Raw genomic sequence first — 17,869 nt, 5'->3', positions numbered from 1 at the left:
TTTCAATAGTTATGCATATTGTATTTAGATTAGAACGTGCAGAAATTTAAATTATAAGGGAAGTCTGCAATTAGTCGAAAGTGGGAGGCACTCTTAGGCGGTGTTTGTAAACCTGTTTGCATCACTCAGCGGTAACTCTTACCATACGCCATAGGGTATTTGATTTCATTTCCCCCATCATGCGACGAGACGAGACGCAAGCGTTGCATAAGTGATTGCACATCTTGGAGATTCGGTTTCGCGCTTTTGCAGACAAGTAATAACTTGGCCCAGTGCCACAATAGGGCAGTATGTATTGTAGTTAAACTAGCTCGATGTATAAAAGAGTGCTTCGCATGTCAGTTAGTCATCAGTTCACTCGATCTCGTCTTTGATCGCAAAGCTCTCAACTGCCAGCATCATGAATACTTTGGTAAGCGTATTAAAAATAACATTCCTTATTTCATTTTGTAATTAATTAACATTCTTCTTTGCAGACTATTTGCCTGTCCTTTAGCCTGATCCTTTGCGCTGCTTTCGTCGAAGGCGGTTTGATTCTGGGCCACGCTGATGAGCTGCTTTCAAGTCCTCCTCAGTACGAGTTCCATTATGCTGTTCACGACACTCACACCGGCGATGTGAAGGATCAGTTCGAGCACCGACGGGGCGGATACGTAACGGGTCGTTACTCCCTTGTTGAACCCGATGGTCATCGTCGCATCGTCGACTACAGCGCCGATCCGCTGCTTGGCTTCAATGCTCAAGTGCGTCGTGAACCCATCTCGATCATCACACGTCATTAAAAAGAAGGATACTTCGAAAAATCAAAGAAAAAACAAAAGAGAATTAATAATGCTGTATATGCATATTATTATTAAAAGGCTGTTCAATTAATATTCCGCTGTTTTAATGCAGTTCATCAAGTATCACGGGGAAAATGCCACGTGGAGCGACTGAAATACCAGGCGAACATAATAGAGTAGCAAATGGATTTCTCTAAAAATATGCTTAGCTGCCATTGGGCAGTTTCTCAGGGTGTAAGCTCTGTGGATGATCCACAGTGGATCCTAAGAGCGGGAGTCTGCGTTCTGAGCATCTAAGCACAGAGAGAGTGCTCTGAGCTGAGAGCATATAAAAGCTTTCACAGCCAGTGACTTTCTGCACTTATGCTTGCTGCTGATTTCTGTTGGCCTGGTATTTCACCAGCTTTTTGGCCGTTCGTGACGGTAAGAAATAACTGAAAATTTAGTTAATAATAGATTCAAATATTTGAAAAGGTAGGTAATAGAAAGAATCAGTTAGATTCTTGAAAAAGATAAGTAAGGTAAGTATTCAATATGTTAGGGACTGCTGTCCTGTTAAAATTGTCGCTGCCCGAAAAGTCAATTTGGCCCATGTGAAATGTGCTGAGTATCAGGCGAACAGAATCAGAAACCAAGCTAAAGCCATATAAAATTCAAGTCTGTTAAAGCCCTCTGTTAATATTGCGCTGTTTTATTGCAGTTCAAAAAATACAGGTTGAAAAATACCAAGTGACAATACTGAAATACCAGGCGAACATAATAGAGTAGCAAGTGGATTTATTATCACATGCATTGCTGCCATTGGTCAATTTCTCAGGACGTGTGCTCTTGTATGTGGATCCCAAGAGCGGGAGTCTGCTCTCTGAGCAGCTACGCAGAGAGAGAGAGAGAGGATGAAAGTGATCTGAGCTTTCTGCAGTGACTTTCTGCACTTCTGCTTGCTGCTGGTTTCTGTTCGCCTGGTATTTGAGTTGTATCACGTGGTATTTTACTAGCGATATTCTTTGAACTACATTAAAACAGCGGAGTATTTTTGAATAGCTTTTTAAGCGCTTCAGTTTTAGAGAAATCCACTTTTTATTCTATTATGTTTGCCTGGTATTTCAGTTGCTCCACGTGGCATTTGTTGAGTAACAGAATCAGAAATCGAGCGACTGCCATACAAACTTTATATAATTCAAATTGCGCGCCTGCGCAGCTTTGTATAGCCTATATATGGGCCATATCCTTGCGAGTCCAGTGTCAAGCGTAACTTTTATGTGAAGACTATCAAAACTTATTCAAATCGTACTGGAAGTTGTTCTGGGATGTTCGTTTTGTTAAATAATTAATACAATGATTGTTTTATAAAAATGCATTTATTGCTTTCCTTTTACACATAATCGTAATATAGTATAATACATAGGAGACACGCCGACTAATATATGCATGCATATGTATATGAAGATCGGGTGCAAAGAGTCTTGGCAAAGGGATTGATGTGTTTTGTTTGGTTGGAGAAAAGATAGCATGAGGAGTGAGTACAGAAAAGTGATCCTTGGAAAGTATGTAATAAAAAAAAAGTTCTACGTTGAGTTGAGTTGAGTGTGAGCAGTTCAGTTCAGAGATGGGTCGTCAATGCAATGGATGAAATCAGTGTTTGGATTCTCTCTCTTTCTGGCCCCTTCGAGGTTCGATTCCTTAGTGATAGAGGCTGAGTGGCAGCTTGGCGGGAGCAGCGAGAAGCTTGGGCTGCGCATAGGCAATGGGAATGGGAGCAACCAGCTTGGCAATGGGTGCAGCCTTGATCACCTTGTGGCCCAGAGGTTCACGGCGCACAACAGCATTGAAACCGTTGTGGGCATCCGAGGTGTAATCCACAATGCGCTGATAGCCATCGGCATCGATCAGAGTGTACTGACCCTGAACCTGATCACCCTTGCGTGACTCCGTCTGGCTCTTGATGTCGCCGGTGTGATCATCGCGCACCGAGTAGCTGAAATCGTAGTGAGCTGGCGCCTCCACCTCGACGGTCTTGAGGAGGGGCTTCGCAATGGCCACGGCGGGAGCATGATAGATGGAACCCAATGGCAGTTCAATGGCAGCGGCAGCGGCAACGCCCAGCACAAAGATTGACACGAGCTAAAGACGAGATTTTTAAAAGGATCAGACAGGAATATTCGTAGAATCAACTAATAACTTACAGAGAACATTTTTGAAGTGTTGTGGTTTGGTTTGGAGTGGATGAAGTGGAGGACTTGACTTGATCGCTTGGCTCGATTGAACTATGTCTCCAATTCTGCGGCACGCAACTTTTATACTCGCCAAAAGTGTCCAAGCGAATGCCCCACCTCCATCTCGATCTCTAAGTTTGTTTGTGGATTAGTCCAACCCGAAACTGACCGAAACTGAAGCCAAAAACCGAATCGAACTCAAACTCGAACCGGAATGCAGCTAATGTAAAACAGTTACTTTTTGTCTTGTCGGCATTGATTGCCAATAATTTTATTACCACCCAACAAAACACCAAATAAATTGTCAAAAAACAAACTTGATTTCACTTTGCTCCACTTTTTTTGCACATACTCGAACTACTGGACTTTTGTCCTAAGCATCAATCAGTCAAGGGATAAGCTTATTACACTCAAACAACTATTCATGAGTGTTTCGAGTATTCAAACAAAAAAATAAATATTACCTCTTTCACCTCCACACATTCCATTCACGCAATGAACTTGATCAAGTTCGAGCAAGTGAAAGTTGTGACAAAATACGAAATTCGTATTACGAATATCAAAAATATTTTGCCATAAATTGTCTATTTTTTAAATATAAATATTTTGCTAAATTCTTACTTAATATTGTTGCTTTGCAATCCAACTCATTAATTTCAATTATTTATTAGACTTATTGAAGTGACAAATAATAACCGCAGCTAATCAATCAGCGATTCTAATTTTAGTCATTTTTTTTTATTAAAAACTAGGTATCAAATTAATTAACTAAAAACAAATTTATTTATTGATTAAACTGATTTATTTAGCCCAATAAATAAACAAATAATAACAGTAGCTAATCATTCATCGACTCTAATTTTAGTAATTTATTTCATTACGAGTATGTATGTATGTGCAATTTTATTTTATTTATTTATTACACCACTTAGTCTTCTCAATTTGATTTTATTAATTTACTGCAATTAACAAAAAAATGTCAAGGAATAATTACAAAATTATTTGCTTATTTATAAAGTCGATTGATTCACATAATTGATTATTCTAATTTATAAAATTTGTTTTTTTGACAAATAATTGCAAAACACATTAAGGAATTAGGCCAAAACCTGAAAACTAGTTGAAGTATTATATTTCATATTATAAAAATAAAATGCCCTGTGCTAACATTAATGGCTCAAAGAGGTTTGCTCAACTTATAAAAATTCTATAATAATAATTCGATAATTCCACATTTAGTAAGAACTTGGCAAGATTTTCATATTTGAAAAACAAACCTTTTATGATAAAATATATTAAATTGAAATATGGATTTATTTTGGTTTTATTACAAAAATAAATTTCCCAATTTCGGAATATTGAAATATAGAAACAATATTTAGTAAAAACTTGGTAATATTTTCATATTTAACAAGCAAAGTATCTGTGACAAAATATATTAAATTTATATATGAAATTCTACCAACATTATTGCATTTTAAACTATTTTTGAAATATGCTTTTATCTTACTTCCACTCTTTTCCAACTATTAACAATTAAGTCGTAGTAATCAACCATAAATATAAATTCGTTATACACCTTTTAACCAATTAGTCGCACTGCAGTAATAATAATTAAAATAATGTGATGCTAAATTTGACCGAATTTGTCAATTGTGGCCATAAGTTTCGGCTGGGTTTTCGACATCTCGATCTCTTGGAGTTTTAGCAAGAGCGCAAACAAATTGCACATTGACATTCAGACAGCCTTCGACGATTCAACGATTCGACGAGCTTTGGTTGTTTTTCCACTTAATTAATTAGGCGCATTGCGTTGCAAGTTGCAAGTTGCAACATCCGTCCGCGTGCCCCACAAGGCGCAGTCCCATATTGGTGACCAGTTCACCAGGCGTGGCCCCAGAGGGATGGAGTGTTGTGCGTGTGCTGCCCACACGCCACACACAACACACAACACAGACCACACACACACACACACACATACAACTCAATACACGCACCTTTCGCACTTGGCGCAGAAATCAATGCGACAACCGAGCAGTCTGACAAACGGCTTAGACAAAATGTTGGCAAGTGGCAAAGTACACTAAGAAAAATCAAATGCATACGAAGGATAATGTTCGATTAATATAATTAATAACAAAAATCTAAACTGAAAAGAAAAAGTATTTCTTAAGAGTTAACCCAAACATTTTATTTGATATATTTTGTATCTTACTTTGTAGACCTTAGATTTTTATAAAAGTGTTCAAGATTCTTCTTAGTAAAACAAAATTAAATGCATTTTGCATATTTTTGAGTAATGAATTTACGCATTGAATATGAAAGTGTGTTAGTTTTGTCAATTATTTTATCACATTAAATTAATATACTTAAATTAAAGTATGAATTTTTATTGTTTTACTAGGAAGAATTCAATATATGTACTTCAATAAAAAAAATTATGCAAAAATATAAAAAAGAACCATTCTTTAAATTTTTGTTTTCTTTGCTTCGATATATTTTGCAACTTCTTTTTAGTCTTTTATTTTTATGGAAATGAAAAAGTGGTCTATTAACTTTGTTCTCAGAAAAACATAATATTAAATGCACTTTGCATTTTTTAAATAAGTTATTTACCCAATGAATATTAAAGTTGGTTAGTTTCGTCATTTATTCAACCATGTTAATGTATTTTTCAAATGATGAATTTCAAATGTTTTACTAGGAACAATTCAATATACTTCAATAAAAAAAAAACATTTAAACGTATTATATTACTTTTTATTTCTATTATTATAGTTATTTATTATATTTATTATGCGATATACTTATTAAATAAAAATAAAATATTTTGCTTTTCGCTCACAAATTTTTTTTAGCTAAACTAAACTAAATTCTATGTATTTTCTATGCCCCTTTTTCTGTCTGTGTGGCAAGTGAAAAGGCAGTCCCCAAATCGCGGCACGTAGGTAAATTCGATATGAAGTAATAAGCGGACCCCGTTGCGTTTGCGTATCTTGCGCCACATTCATTTAGAACAAGATTACGATTGCATTTGGCGTCGTCGACGACGTCGTTGTCGTCTCGTCGAGTTGTCCACGCACTTTGCAGCGACTGCTTCGATGCTGTGGCCTGTTGCCAGTTTGCAGTTGGCAGTTGCAAGCAGCCGCGGCACGCCCGCTGTCGTTGGTTGTCGCCCAACCCAATCAACAACATACAATACTAGAGACTCGGACTCGAGAGCTCGACTTTGAGTTCAATTTCGAGCTCTCGCATATAAATTTCGGCAGACTCCATAAATAATAAGTTGTGTCTACTTAGCGACATGTACACTCTTGTAGATTGCTCGATACCAACACACACACACACACTCGCACACACTTGCAGACACACACACACACTTATACTCTTGAAGTGTCCACTCTGCATGCTTCGTACTTTGCTGTGGCAGTTATTTGGCATTAAGCTGTTACTTTGTAGCAAAGTACTTGTAACCTGTAGCTCAACTCAATTCAGTGTGTCAAAGAGACTAACTAGAGGTCAGACGATCGAGCTATTTCCTCTGTAATGAATTGATTTATCGAGGGGCGAAAGTAGTTTAACACAAGTGGACAACTAGGCGTATACGCAACACTGTGTGTTAAATATGAAAGAGTTCGCTATGTGAACTAGTTCTTTATTCGTAATCTATTCAGAATTTATTGTATTTGCCTAAACTTAACAATAACTAAGAAACCCTTAGTCAAATAGTATTTGGAATTCATCTTTTCAATTTCATAATCTATTCTGGTTCCCTTAAAAGAAGCTACATTATTAATATTGGTATTATTAGTACGTGAAGAGCAGTTGACAAGATGAACTAGTTCTCTTTTTGGAATCAGAACTTGGTACAAAGAAAACTTATGCCAAACAATATTTGTAATTTGCCCTTTGTAATAAACTCTTCAACATTAATATTATAATCAGTAGTACAGAAAACCTTACAAGATAAACTAGTTCCCAATTTTTAACTAGTTCCCAATTTTGAACCAGTTCAGAAGTTTAAGTGTCTGGCGAAATTGAAGTGTTCACGTTCAGTCTAAAAGACTATTTTCACGCTCTATGGTAAGCAGACGATTTCTTATCGTAAAAGAACCCATCACAATAATTAAAAAATATTCACACCAGCACAAAACTGTGTCTTAATCAAGAAAATAAATCCTTCACACACATATAGGTATATATTTGGGTATATATTTTATTGTATACCAACTTAGCTACAACTCAAGTCATAGTAGTTAGTTCTAAACCTAATAACAACTAGTAACAACTGAAGGCCTTTCCATGTTTGGTAATCCCTCTTTAGTAGTCCAAGTCTCGCACCTGGTTGCCATAGCCAAAGTCCTTCAGATAGTTGTCGATGGCCAGATCGAAGGAGGAAGATGGCGGTGAACCCGACTTTATGGCATTCGATTCGGGTGCCTCGTATGAGGATTTGTCAGGATAGGCTTCTGTCTGTGCAGGATACGCTTCGGTTTGGGGCACTGCAACTGGTTCGGGTTCTGGTGCCGCATAAGGCTTTGGCTCGGGTTCTGGCGGTGCAATGGGATACGATGTGGTGCTGTCGTAGACGGGCGCTGAGGTAGCCACCACCTCCTTGTAGGGCGTCTTGGCCTTGGCAATGGCACGAGCTCCAGAGACAACGGCTGAGGCGGCGGTTCTAATTTTGGGACCGGCTACAGCGATGACTTTGTTGATCAAGGGTTTGTACTCCGGTTTGTATTCGGGTTTATACTCCGGTTTATACTCCGGTTTGTACTCCGGTTTGTACTCCGGTTTGTATTCGGGTTTATATTCGGGTTTATATTCGGGTTTGTATTCAGGCTTGTACTCAGGTTTATATTCGGGTTTGTACTCCGGTTTATACTCCGGCTTATACTCAGGTTTATACTCCGGTTTATACTTCGGTGGGGAGGGTGAGTAGTAGACCTGCTCCTGGGATGGTGCATTGCTCGCCGGATAACCCTTCTTGGTGCCGTAGGCTGTGCTCAGCAGATGTGCAAGCTCCTCCAACGTATAGTTGGGTGCATTGATGTTGTTCACAGCTGGCGCGGAAGCAGCTGCCGATGCTGCCTCATTATAGACCAATGGGTATGGTTTGTAGGGTCTTGGTCTGGAGGATGCCGCATACTTGGGATAGTATTTCCTGTGATGCGAGTGTGTGTACTCCACTTGACCACCTGGTGCATAGTCACCCGTTGAGGTAATCTGCGAGATCTGCTGTTTGGGACTGGCCACCGAAACCTTGCGACAGAATTCCTTGCAACCCAGCTTACATTCGCAGTAGCACTTCTTGTAGGTCGAAGGATTGGTGGGATAAGCCGGAGCAGGTGTGCTGTAATAGGGCAGTGTGCTGAGGTAAGGAGTTGAGGTCACGGGCTCCTCCGTTGTGGTCGTTGTGGGTGGAGTTGGTCGCTCGGTGGTGATGATGGGCAACTCGGTTGTGGTGCTGCTTGTTGTGCTGGGACGCGTGGGTGGCACATTTGTGGTGGGCGGTGCACTGGTTGAGGTGCTAATCTCACTGCATGGCACCTGCTCCCAGATCTCCTGTTCGCACTCTGCACAATACTCCGGGAAGTGGGCGCGACTTAAACTAGCAAGGCACAAGGCCAACAGGGCGAATCTCAAAGTGTTCCGCACAATCATCTGAAATAATACGAAAGCAATTATGAAATACGGGTCAATGTGCTCAATTCCCAATTCGAACAACCCATCGATTAGTGTCGCTTCTACTTTGACTGAATTCTCTTATACCCTGGCAAAAAGGGTCTACTACTTTTTTGCCTAGCTATGTGACAGCTTGAGGAAGGTCTTAAGGTGTACAGAGGAAATTGGAAATTTCGAAAGTTTCTTCAATCGTTTGTTGTTAAATTGGATTTGATAAGGGAAAATGAATCACATTTTTAGGATATAATATATTTAGACACTATATAAAGCTCCTATTATAATGAAAATGAATTGAAATCGATTAACTTGTTGAAGACTTCATAAAGTTAAAAATTTACCGTGAAATCTTCTATATATATTTGTAGGATAACTAATTAAAAGTAAAAGCTTTGCTATATTTCTTTAAACTTTGTGTGGATTGTCTAATACATTTTAATAAAAATGTGCAAAAATTTAAATTTCTAAATTTTCTGATAATAACCTGGAATCAAAGCTGAATGGGAGCATTTTAAAATCCCAAAATATCAATTAGCTCTCAATAATATTGATTGATATAAGATATTTAAATATGCAAAAGGGTATTTGGACTGTGTATTGCAAGTGTATCGTATTGTTTTACCTTTCAGCAGTATTTCGTTCGTTGTGTGGATTGTGTGATGGTTGCTTTGCTCTGCTGCTTGTGGTTGTTGTTGTGTTGTTGCTATTTGGCTTTTGGGCTGTTGGACTGTGGGTCTGGTCGTCTTGTTGGTCGCGTGCAACTTCTTTAATGCAATTTGCTGAATAGCTCTTAAATACGTTTTGCTAGCTGCGAGCTATTTGCAAAAATATTACAAATGGGTCGCGGAAGCGTTGCCCTCATCACGTTCCAAATACTCGTACTAGCTTTGTGGGTCTGCCAAGGGGGTTAGGGAAGGGAAGGGGAGGGAGAGAGAGACGCCAACGCTCAACTGTTGCACCAATATCAGTTGTGAGCACACACAAACACTTGAACATAACCAACTCATCAAGACAATCGCAATTATTGTCGTGCTACTTCCGTAAAAGAAAAGAATTTCATGCATTTCTTCTCACAACAGCTGATAACGAACTGTGGGCGGCGAGAGCGAGACGAAAATATGCTTAAGCTCATCACTTCTTCCAGCTTCCAGCTCGCGTTCCATTTCCACTTCTAGTTTCACTTCCACTTCTAGTTCCAAATTCATGTTTCATTTTCTAGCTCTGCACGCATTGACAATTTTTTTGTGTCTGAAGTTTCAGCGTTGAGTGCCCACTGGATTTATAATTTCTGGTTCTTCTCACCTAAGTCTCTGAGTCTGCATCTGTCTGCCGGCTGTCTTCTTAGTTTTTACTTTGTTTACTTTGTATACAACTTATCAATCCCCCGATTAACTTATCAATTGGGAAACATTTTCGTCGGTCTGCACACGTTCCATGGTGACTCTCTCTTTCAGCTCAGCAGACTTGGCCGGCTGCGTCCCTAATAAATAATAAAAAAAAAACATAATTAAAAAGAGAAATATTATTATAGCTGTCTGGAGGCAGTCTAGACTTAATGTCGAATGATATAGTTCAAGTTTATTGATTGTAAATTAAAATATAAAAATAAATTTAAGTTGAAGTAAAATATGTTTTTAAGAATTTATAATTTAATATTATGCATCTTAATACAATATAATATAAAATTTCTGAAAACAAATTATTCATTTATTGAATTAGCTTTAATCCTGTAAAGATCATGTATAAGATAAAGGGTTTTACAACTCTTCAAGTCTTATGTTATTCTTTTCTATTATTACATATTATTTTTTCTAAATTATATGTATAAAATAGATGAATAAATAGATGCGAAAATAAAGGTCCAACGTATTTAATTTTTGTCATAATTTTTATTTTTCATCAAATTCCACAATTTTAATATTTTATATGTTTTTAACTTAAATAAAAACAGTAAAAAATACCAAAAAGATTAGAATGAGATATGTATAGGTAAAACTTTGAAAAGCTGAAATTGCTTGCGACAATTAAAGTTTCAGTAATTTTGCTGTGAATTTCTTGATCTTTTATCTTCTTCTTGATCATTTATGTTAATCTGTTTCCAATTGTGAAATTTTAAAAGACTTGAAGCTGAAGTTTAATTGATTCAAGGGTCAAGATCAACCAAGAATAAACTTAGTATAAACTATAAATATAAATATTAAGATGACTCTTAACTTAGATTGGCGATACGAGTCTGAAACGGTCTGGCGCCAGCGTAGATCTGAACCTTGGGTTGAATGCTTCGCTTGTCGAGGGACGCAGCTTCCATCTCGAGTTCTGGCTGCTGCTGCTGTTCAATGTGCTTGGGTGCATCGGGATTGCTGCTGCGTTTCCTTAGCTTCTCCCACTTGGGACGGCGAGGTAAATCCTCACCAGCTGCGGCACTGGCGCTGACACTGGAGACGACACCCGGCATGGCCATGTCGATGGTATCGGTGCCATTCGAAGAGCTGGTCAAGCGTCGCAGCATCTCGCGATAATGCGGCTGATCCTCGGTGATGAACTCCGGCTCATCTTCGGGATTGAGGATCTGATAGTTGGGTGTGCCCAGCTCAAAAGTGGTGACATCGCCATGCTGCACCTTGTTCTTCAGCTCCTTGGTATCCCAGCCATATTGGTGCAGTGGCTCAGGCCAGTTGGCTTCCTTCGTTGCTGCTCTCGCTGATGCAATAGATCCTAGTGCCATTAGCATTAGGATTACGATTACAGCGCATCGTTGGCGTTGTCGTGTCGTCAACGCGTCGATCATTTTGTTACTGATCCATGGCCAAGACAACGCCATCAATCGTTGCATTTTCGGTGCAGACAGCCCACAACTAAACCTCCAAAATTGTTTGCCCCATCAATAGAAGCATCGTCTTCGTTGCACGTGCGCCCCCCTCCGACATCGAGATAGAGTTCTGCAGAAAGAGATGGAAGAGCGAACACTACGTGAGATTAGCGATCTTCTATGTCAGTCTTCGCGATGTCTCGTCTGCAGATTGTGCATTAGTTTATCTCTGGAGCAGCTTATCTAACGATGACACATCACATACGAACTACCACAGAGAGTGCAAGATGAGTCGAGTAGTACTACAGACTCGTATCATTATAATTGTTGTCTCAACGGTGATCTCAATGGGTTCTTGTTATGACTGCTTACACATTTATTATGATACGATCATTCGCTGGCGTCACGGAAATCTCTGATCAACTGTTCTCAAATTTAAGTTGTCACTTATCAAATCTCTGGAGATTCGTGTGAAGATTTCAATAAGTGGCAAAATTAAAACTATAATAGAATACAAAATTACTAAGAAAGATTGTGTGTAGTCAGATTAATTAATTAGAGGTTGCAGTATTAATAACTATAAAAGGTTGAAGACTTAATATCTCCAGAACACTATATAATATAAATGGTATAAGAACTATGATTTTTTTAATTTCTCTAATTTCTTTCCAAATCTGAATTAATTAATCTGATTGAGATTTAGACATACTTCCAGATAAATAAATAATCACAGTTCTTATACCATTTATAGGTAGCACAAAAGAGTGTTCTGGAGATTTTTGATTCTTTAACATTGTATAGATCTAATCAAATTTTCCCCTCATTAGATCAATGAAGATCTTTTTATCCAAAAGAAAACTCATCAATATTTTTTTTGTGTTCTTGTGCAGAACAGATTCAATGTAATTTTATGCATATTTATGATGTAAGCATGTGATTAAGAGTATGTATGTGATGCATCTTTACAATGTGTGTGTGATATCAAGTAATGTATGTATATAACTTAAACGTATGATATTATGATGTATGCGATTGCGAGTTGGGAATGCGAATGGTTGGCACCGTTGAGATATTCCTCTTCCACTTTCATCTCTCCTTCCTCTTCGTTCTTGTGCTCAGTTCATGATGTTGTGAGATGATCAGTTCGCTGAGATGGCTTTCTAGTATTTGTATTGAGCCGTGGGTCCCGACACCGACACGTAATTACCCTCGGGTGCTTCCTGGGTCTTCAGAATGGCCTTGGGAGCATAGTGAACCAGAGGAAGCACCGGGGCCACAATCTTGGTGGCAATCAGTTTCTTCTCGATGGTCGGCAGCGGAATCTTAATGTCTGTCGGCTCACGGCGGACGACAGCATTGAATCCGTTGTGAGCATCCGAGGTGTAATCCACAATGCGTTGATAGCCATCGGCATCGATCAGCGTGTACTGACCTTCGACCTTATCGTCCTTGCGTGTCTCCTTCTGGCTCTTGATGTCGCCGGTGTGTGGATCATTGACAGCCCAGTGGAACTCGTAGGCAACTGGTCCATAATCCGGCTCCGGCTGCAGCTCAATGGCCCAAACGGCGCCAGTCAACGCCAGGCAAATGCAGAACAGATAGCTGAACTGTAGGTGAGGATAAAATTTAAAAAGTGTTTGCGAAAAAAGGAATTCTTACTTTTCCCATCATTGCTTATAGGCTAAGGCTGAGAGCTGTTGATTTTTAGTGGAGAACTGAACACGATGCTGATCGAAATCGTTATAATTAATCTATGTAGTCCTCGCTGTTTTTATATGCTTCACGCAGTCTCAGCCCCCACGACGACAGCGTTGCTGCTAAACGTCTCAATCTCAAGCTCAATCTCAAGCAACAAGCCGGCACTCAGAGGCTCAATCTCTTGGTTGATCATGTGGCAACTCTTTCGAGTGCCTCCCAAATGCGAGCGACAAGAAATTTGGAACGCGCTCATTAAGTGAGCCATGAAATAAAAATAATTAAACATGAAATATGCTAAGTGCAGTGTTGGTCAAAACCAATGCGACAACTGCTGATTGAAGTTGGCCAAAAAGAAAAGACAAGTGCATGGGCCCATCTAGTTGGCTAATTGCAAAGTTTATGCATGCGAGTATACCCTAGAAAGAAAGCAAATGGGTAGTTTTCAATAATATATCAAATATCAGATAATAAATATTAATTAATACTTTCCTTATATCCAATACCACACTATTTACAAAACAAATACATATTAAACACTTGTAATTATTTACAGGGTATCTTTAAGTTATTTTCTAAGCAGCACACATCAGATTCCAAAAGGTATCAACGATGTCACACTAATTTATCGCATGCAAACATTGCGAAATCTACATAAATTATCGCATGCGATCAAAAGGATAATAAAAATAATTATTTCGCTGGCAGATTGTACATTGAACACTTTTAATTTTTTACAGGGTATCATCAAGTGCTTTTCTAAGCAGCATACCTAAAGGTATCAACGTTGTCACACTAATTTATCGCATGCAAACATTGCGCAATGTCCATAAATTATCGCATGCGATCAAAAGGATCATAAAAATACTTGCTTCACTAAAATGTTGGCACATTGTGTCGTGTGCTGTTAGCTGAATGGATCCTCCAGAGCGTGCCTCTGTTGCTAATTGATGCGGCCATAACCTGTTTGAAGTCATTAACAAATATTTTAATTAATCGCCATTAGACGGCGTTTGGTTTATTTGATGTTGATGCTTTAAAAATCAAATTCAGGTTACGCGCTATCACGTTCTCGCCACATACATACTTTGCAATTTTTATTAATTATTTTATTTTCTTGTTTTAAACAGTATGCTACTGCAGCTACCGCTGGCATGTAATATGTGCTCCACATGTGGCAGACAAATGGTATGTTCACTTGTAAGGCGTAACTTGCTCATAACTGGGTTAAACATAGTGCGTCTAAGTGCGAAATAAGATCGATTTTTCCAAACTTGCATTCCATTTGCAATATCATTTGCACTACACTGATAAATTCGCGAGACGGCACTGTAGTTGCACTGTAGGTCAACAATGCAGCTGTTAAAAAAAAATGGAGTGTAACGAAGTTCCAATTGTGACACAGCTTTTCAACTTGTTGTCACGAAAAAACAACACTTTTTTGGAATTTGAAAGCAGATGTTTGCTTACCCTGTATTTAGTCATGTATCCTTATGTGTTATAATCTTAATACTATAAAAACTTGTAAATCAATCAGTTTAATTAATGTGCACTTTTAGTCGTCTTGCTGATTTTCCTCCTCCTCTTCTTTCTCCAATTTAGCACGTATGGAGAGTCGATAACGCGAACGCAAAAGCTCACGGCGCAGGCAATTGCTTTCTGCCTCAACAGTTTGAACCAGCTGCAATCGAAGTCGATTAACTTATCTTCGTAACAATCGATAATCCTTTGTTTACACTTACGCTATGAGTCATGGCGGCACGTTCCAGTGTTTCAGCATCGGCATCGTCGTTTTTCAGGAAATATTCACTGTCGCGGGTAGACGCAACCTTTCGGCGGTAGTCACGATGTGCGTCGAGACCTGCAGGATCTGCCGGCGCATATTTTGGTGGTGGGTCGTCGATATCTGTCGGCATTGGAGGAGCCGTCGCTAATTGCGCCTTTAAAGCCGAAATCTCATCACGTAAGTTTTTATTTTGCATCTCCAGCAAATCAACCTGTAAGTAAATGATTTACTATTAGTTTTAGCCAAAGAAATACTAATCTGTAAACGTACACTTTCCAGCTCAAAGTCCATCTCATCAATGATGTCGTAAGACTCGTCCAAGGCCTTTTGCATCTTTGCGATCTTCGCTTGTAGCTGCTGCACTTCTGCAGCATTGTTTTGCTCACTTTGTTGCTGTGATCGGCGCTTCTCCAAAAGCAATTGCTGTTCTATTAAACAAATCAATCATGAACATCAATTGGACATCAATTGTATAGCATTTGGACTCACCTGAATTCCTTTGGTCTACTGCTGATTTCATAACCAAGCCCGTAAGTGTTTTTTGCCTTTTAAACATTTCCTCCAATGCCTTGCAACGCGTCACCTTTTCCAGATAGGCATCGTGCAACTTATTATACTTCTTCTTGTGCAGCTGCAAGGTTTCCAATATGCGATCACGTTCCTCTTCCATTTGGAAGGCCTTGATCTTGGCCTCGACATTCACTGCGGAATTTGTATGTTGATCGGTGGACACACGATTCAATCTATGTTGCAGCAATAGATTCTCTTCCTCGAGGCGAGTATTTTGAGATTTCACTGCAATTCAAGGACTCTATATTATTGTGTTTCTTAATATTGGCTATATTTATTTACCTGCTGCCAGCTCCGCGTAGAGCATCTGCATGGCGGACGAGGATGGTCTCTCCATGTTGGTGTACGATTTCCGACTGTTGCTATTACTCATAAGGGCACCGTTAAGCTTATCAGTTAGGGTAGAATGTGATAAGATATCAATTTATTGCCATTTTTTTGTATTTGTATTTGCCACTTCGCGTTGTATTTAGCGTATAGTGAGTTTTAATTGTACTTTTCTATAAATAAAGTACAATTAAACATACTGCGTTTAATTCAATTTATATATTTTTTTGAAACAACGACTTGCAGCCCTGCATTGTCATTTACATTTGCTGGTGCAGAAACCATTTGAGCTTTAAGAGCTTTCAACAGTTCAAGTATTGGCTAATGCTGCAATTTTAAAATACTGCACAGGCTGTAGTGTCGAGTGCACAGTATTTGGTATTATGGTATGGTATGCATGCGGTCACACCATCAGCTTTACAATTCAAATTTGGAAGCGCGCCATAAATGGGAGGATGAAAATTAACTTAAATTAAAATAATAACAATAAATAAATGGCTGGTTTTATAACAATTCCATTGAATAAAAAACCAAACATACCATATTTGGCAAGTTCTGACAGCGCAATGGAAGTCCACCCGACAGAAATAATACCAGGCAAACAGAATTGTTAGCAAGAGTACAATTGACGGCAACTTAATTTGAGATCATCCATATGTGTGTGTATGCGTAGGTGTGTGCGGGCAAAGCCACGAAGCCGGCCAAGCAGGTCTGCAAGGTTCCCTTTCTACCAGGCGAACAGCATTTATAGTAGTGTGAATGCACAGCACAATTGACTGCGATCACATGTGTGTGCGAGTGCACACATGTAAGTATGCGTGGGTGACTAAAAGCGGAGCGACGAGTCCGCAAAAGCAGGTCTGCAAGCTCCCTTCGTACCAGGCGAACATAAATCGGTAGCAAGAGAGCGAACGAGCGGGCGTCAAAGTAGACTGCATGCTGAGTGCAAGCGAAAGAGCGAGACAGCTTGAAAGCTCAGCTGTTGACAAAGCGCACCGCGTATGAGGATGTATGTGTGTGTGTGTGTGTGATTTGCAGTGTGATAAGAAGGTGAAAAGGCGCGCGATCGTTAAATTTGAATTTGAAGTGTTGTTTTGACACTTTGATGATAAAAAAATCTTGTTTAAAATACACATTTGGAATTGTCTAGTACATATATTATTTATTTTGTTTGTCAATAGTCTCATGTTTTCATTTCATATATAATATTATTACATTCATTTCTTGTTGTAGTTATATCAATATTTTCTCTAAATAAAAATATGCATTTCTTAAAATTCTACTCATGGTATTGTTGTTATTGTGTGGGTGTGTATGTGTAATTTACTCGCACCTAATTGTTACGCAGCTAACTGTGTGATTAAAATCCATTTTGTTTTCAAATATATATCTATGTATGTGTAAATGTAGATGTATGTATATGTATATCATTTGTATAATTATATATATCTATTGTGGGGTGCACGGATTTCTTACGCTCTTCCTTTCTGGCGTTCATGGTGTATAAACTTAGGGTATATTATGTGTTGTGTTATGCTTCAGTTTAATCTAAATATTTTTAATTGAATACAGGAATTGCACTAAGCGAATCAAGATGAGAAATCACACAAACAGAATTCTAAAGATACAATACATTTTATGAAAGAATTCTTTCTGAATTGCACATACGGATGCAAAAGACACGCACTAACTTAAAATAATAGACATACTAACTAGTTACGCAGTTGCGGTTCACTAAAATGCATTTGCATTACATTACATTACATTAGTTATTATATATTAGATTTATATTTATCTTTAGTGTATAATTAATTGATATATTTAAGGCATTATCGTTTAAAGTACGATGTTCTGTATTAAAACGTTTGCATTATGCTTTTTGTTAATCATTATTTTAGAGGGTATTAAGGAATTCGTCGTGCCACATTTAGTCGAGCTCTGATATGGATTCCTTATCTAATACAATTTACATTCATTTATTTCATTTTCTAAACATTCTTTTCTT

The 17,869-nt window shown here is 38.5% G+C and overlaps 6 protein-coding genes across 6 annotated transcripts; 1 reads left to right on the top strand and 5 right to left on the bottom strand.

The window, feature by feature from the left end:
• The first annotated feature begins 291 nt into the window (after positions 1 to 291).
• LOC133835152 (cuticle protein 8) lies at positions 292 to 877 on the top strand. The gene is made up of 2 exons (XM_062265055.1): positions 292 to 412; positions 477 to 877. The coding sequence occupies exons 1-2, from the start codon at positions 401 to 403 to the stop codon at positions 780 to 782; spliced, it is 318 nt and encodes a 105-aa protein (XP_062121039.1). The 5' UTR covers positions 292 to 400; the 3' UTR covers positions 783 to 877.
• Positions 878 to 2,128: 1,251 nt separating this feature from the next.
• LOC133846575 (larval cuticle protein A2B) lies at positions 2,129 to 3,270 on the bottom strand. Its single transcript, XM_062281558.1, has 2 exons — positions 2,966 to 3,270; positions 2,129 to 2,903 (listed from the first exon to the last, which is right to left on the bottom strand). Exons 1-2 carry the CDS (start codon positions 2,972 to 2,974, stop codon positions 2,463 to 2,465), a joined length of 450 nt encoding a protein of 149 aa, XP_062137542.1. The 5' UTR covers positions 2,975 to 3,270; the 3' UTR covers positions 2,129 to 2,462.
• A 3,902-nt stretch (positions 3,271 to 7,172) lies between these two features.
• Positions 7,173 to 9,461, bottom strand: LOC133850504 (adhesive plaque matrix protein). The gene is made up of 2 exons (XM_062286629.1): positions 9,300 to 9,461; positions 7,173 to 8,659 (listed from the first exon to the last, which is right to left on the bottom strand). The coding sequence occupies exon 2, from the start codon at positions 8,657 to 8,659 to the stop codon at positions 7,316 to 7,318; it is 1,344 nt and encodes a 447-aa protein (XP_062142613.1). The 5' UTR covers positions 9,300 to 9,461; the 3' UTR covers positions 7,173 to 7,315.
• Positions 9,462 to 10,779: 1,318 nt separating this feature from the next.
• Positions 10,780 to 11,534, bottom strand: LOC133848857 (uncharacterized). Its single transcript, XM_062284570.1, has one exon. It carries the CDS (start codon positions 11,508 to 11,510, stop codon positions 10,887 to 10,889), a length of 624 nt encoding a protein of 207 aa, XP_062140554.1. The 5' UTR covers positions 11,511 to 11,534; the 3' UTR covers positions 10,780 to 10,886.
• An 832-nt stretch (positions 11,535 to 12,366) lies between these two features.
• On the bottom strand, positions 12,367 to 13,279 carry LOC133841232 (cuticle protein 7). The gene is made up of 2 exons (XM_062273591.1): positions 13,146 to 13,279; positions 12,367 to 13,093 (listed from the first exon to the last, which is right to left on the bottom strand). Exons 1-2 carry the CDS (start codon positions 13,155 to 13,157, stop codon positions 12,647 to 12,649), a joined length of 459 nt encoding a protein of 152 aa, XP_062129575.1. The 5' UTR covers positions 13,158 to 13,279; the 3' UTR covers positions 12,367 to 12,646.
• Positions 13,280 to 13,483: 204 nt separating this feature from the next.
• Positions 13,484 to 15,955, bottom strand: LOC133841222 (ERC protein 2). Its single transcript, XM_062273579.1, has 6 exons — positions 15,820 to 15,955; positions 15,457 to 15,762; positions 15,238 to 15,395; positions 14,924 to 15,178; positions 14,652 to 14,862; positions 13,484 to 13,600 (listed from the first exon to the last, which is right to left on the bottom strand). The coding sequence occupies exons 1-5, from the start codon at positions 15,908 to 15,910 to the stop codon at positions 14,737 to 14,739; spliced, it is 936 nt and encodes a 311-aa protein (XP_062129563.1). The 5' UTR covers positions 15,911 to 15,955; the 3' UTR covers positions 13,484 to 13,600; positions 14,652 to 14,736.
• Positions 15,956 to 17,869: the final 1,914 nt, after the last annotated feature.

The sequence above is a fragment of the Drosophila sulfurigaster genome, chromosome 2L, assembly GCF_023558435.1.
Source record: "Drosophila sulfurigaster albostrigata strain 15112-1811.04 chromosome 2L, ASM2355843v2, whole genome shotgun sequence".
In the NCBI taxonomy this organism is placed as follows: Eukaryota; Metazoa; Arthropoda; class Insecta; order Diptera; family Drosophilidae; genus Drosophila; species Drosophila sulfurigaster.
This window is presented reverse-complemented; position numbering and strand designations above follow the sequence as displayed.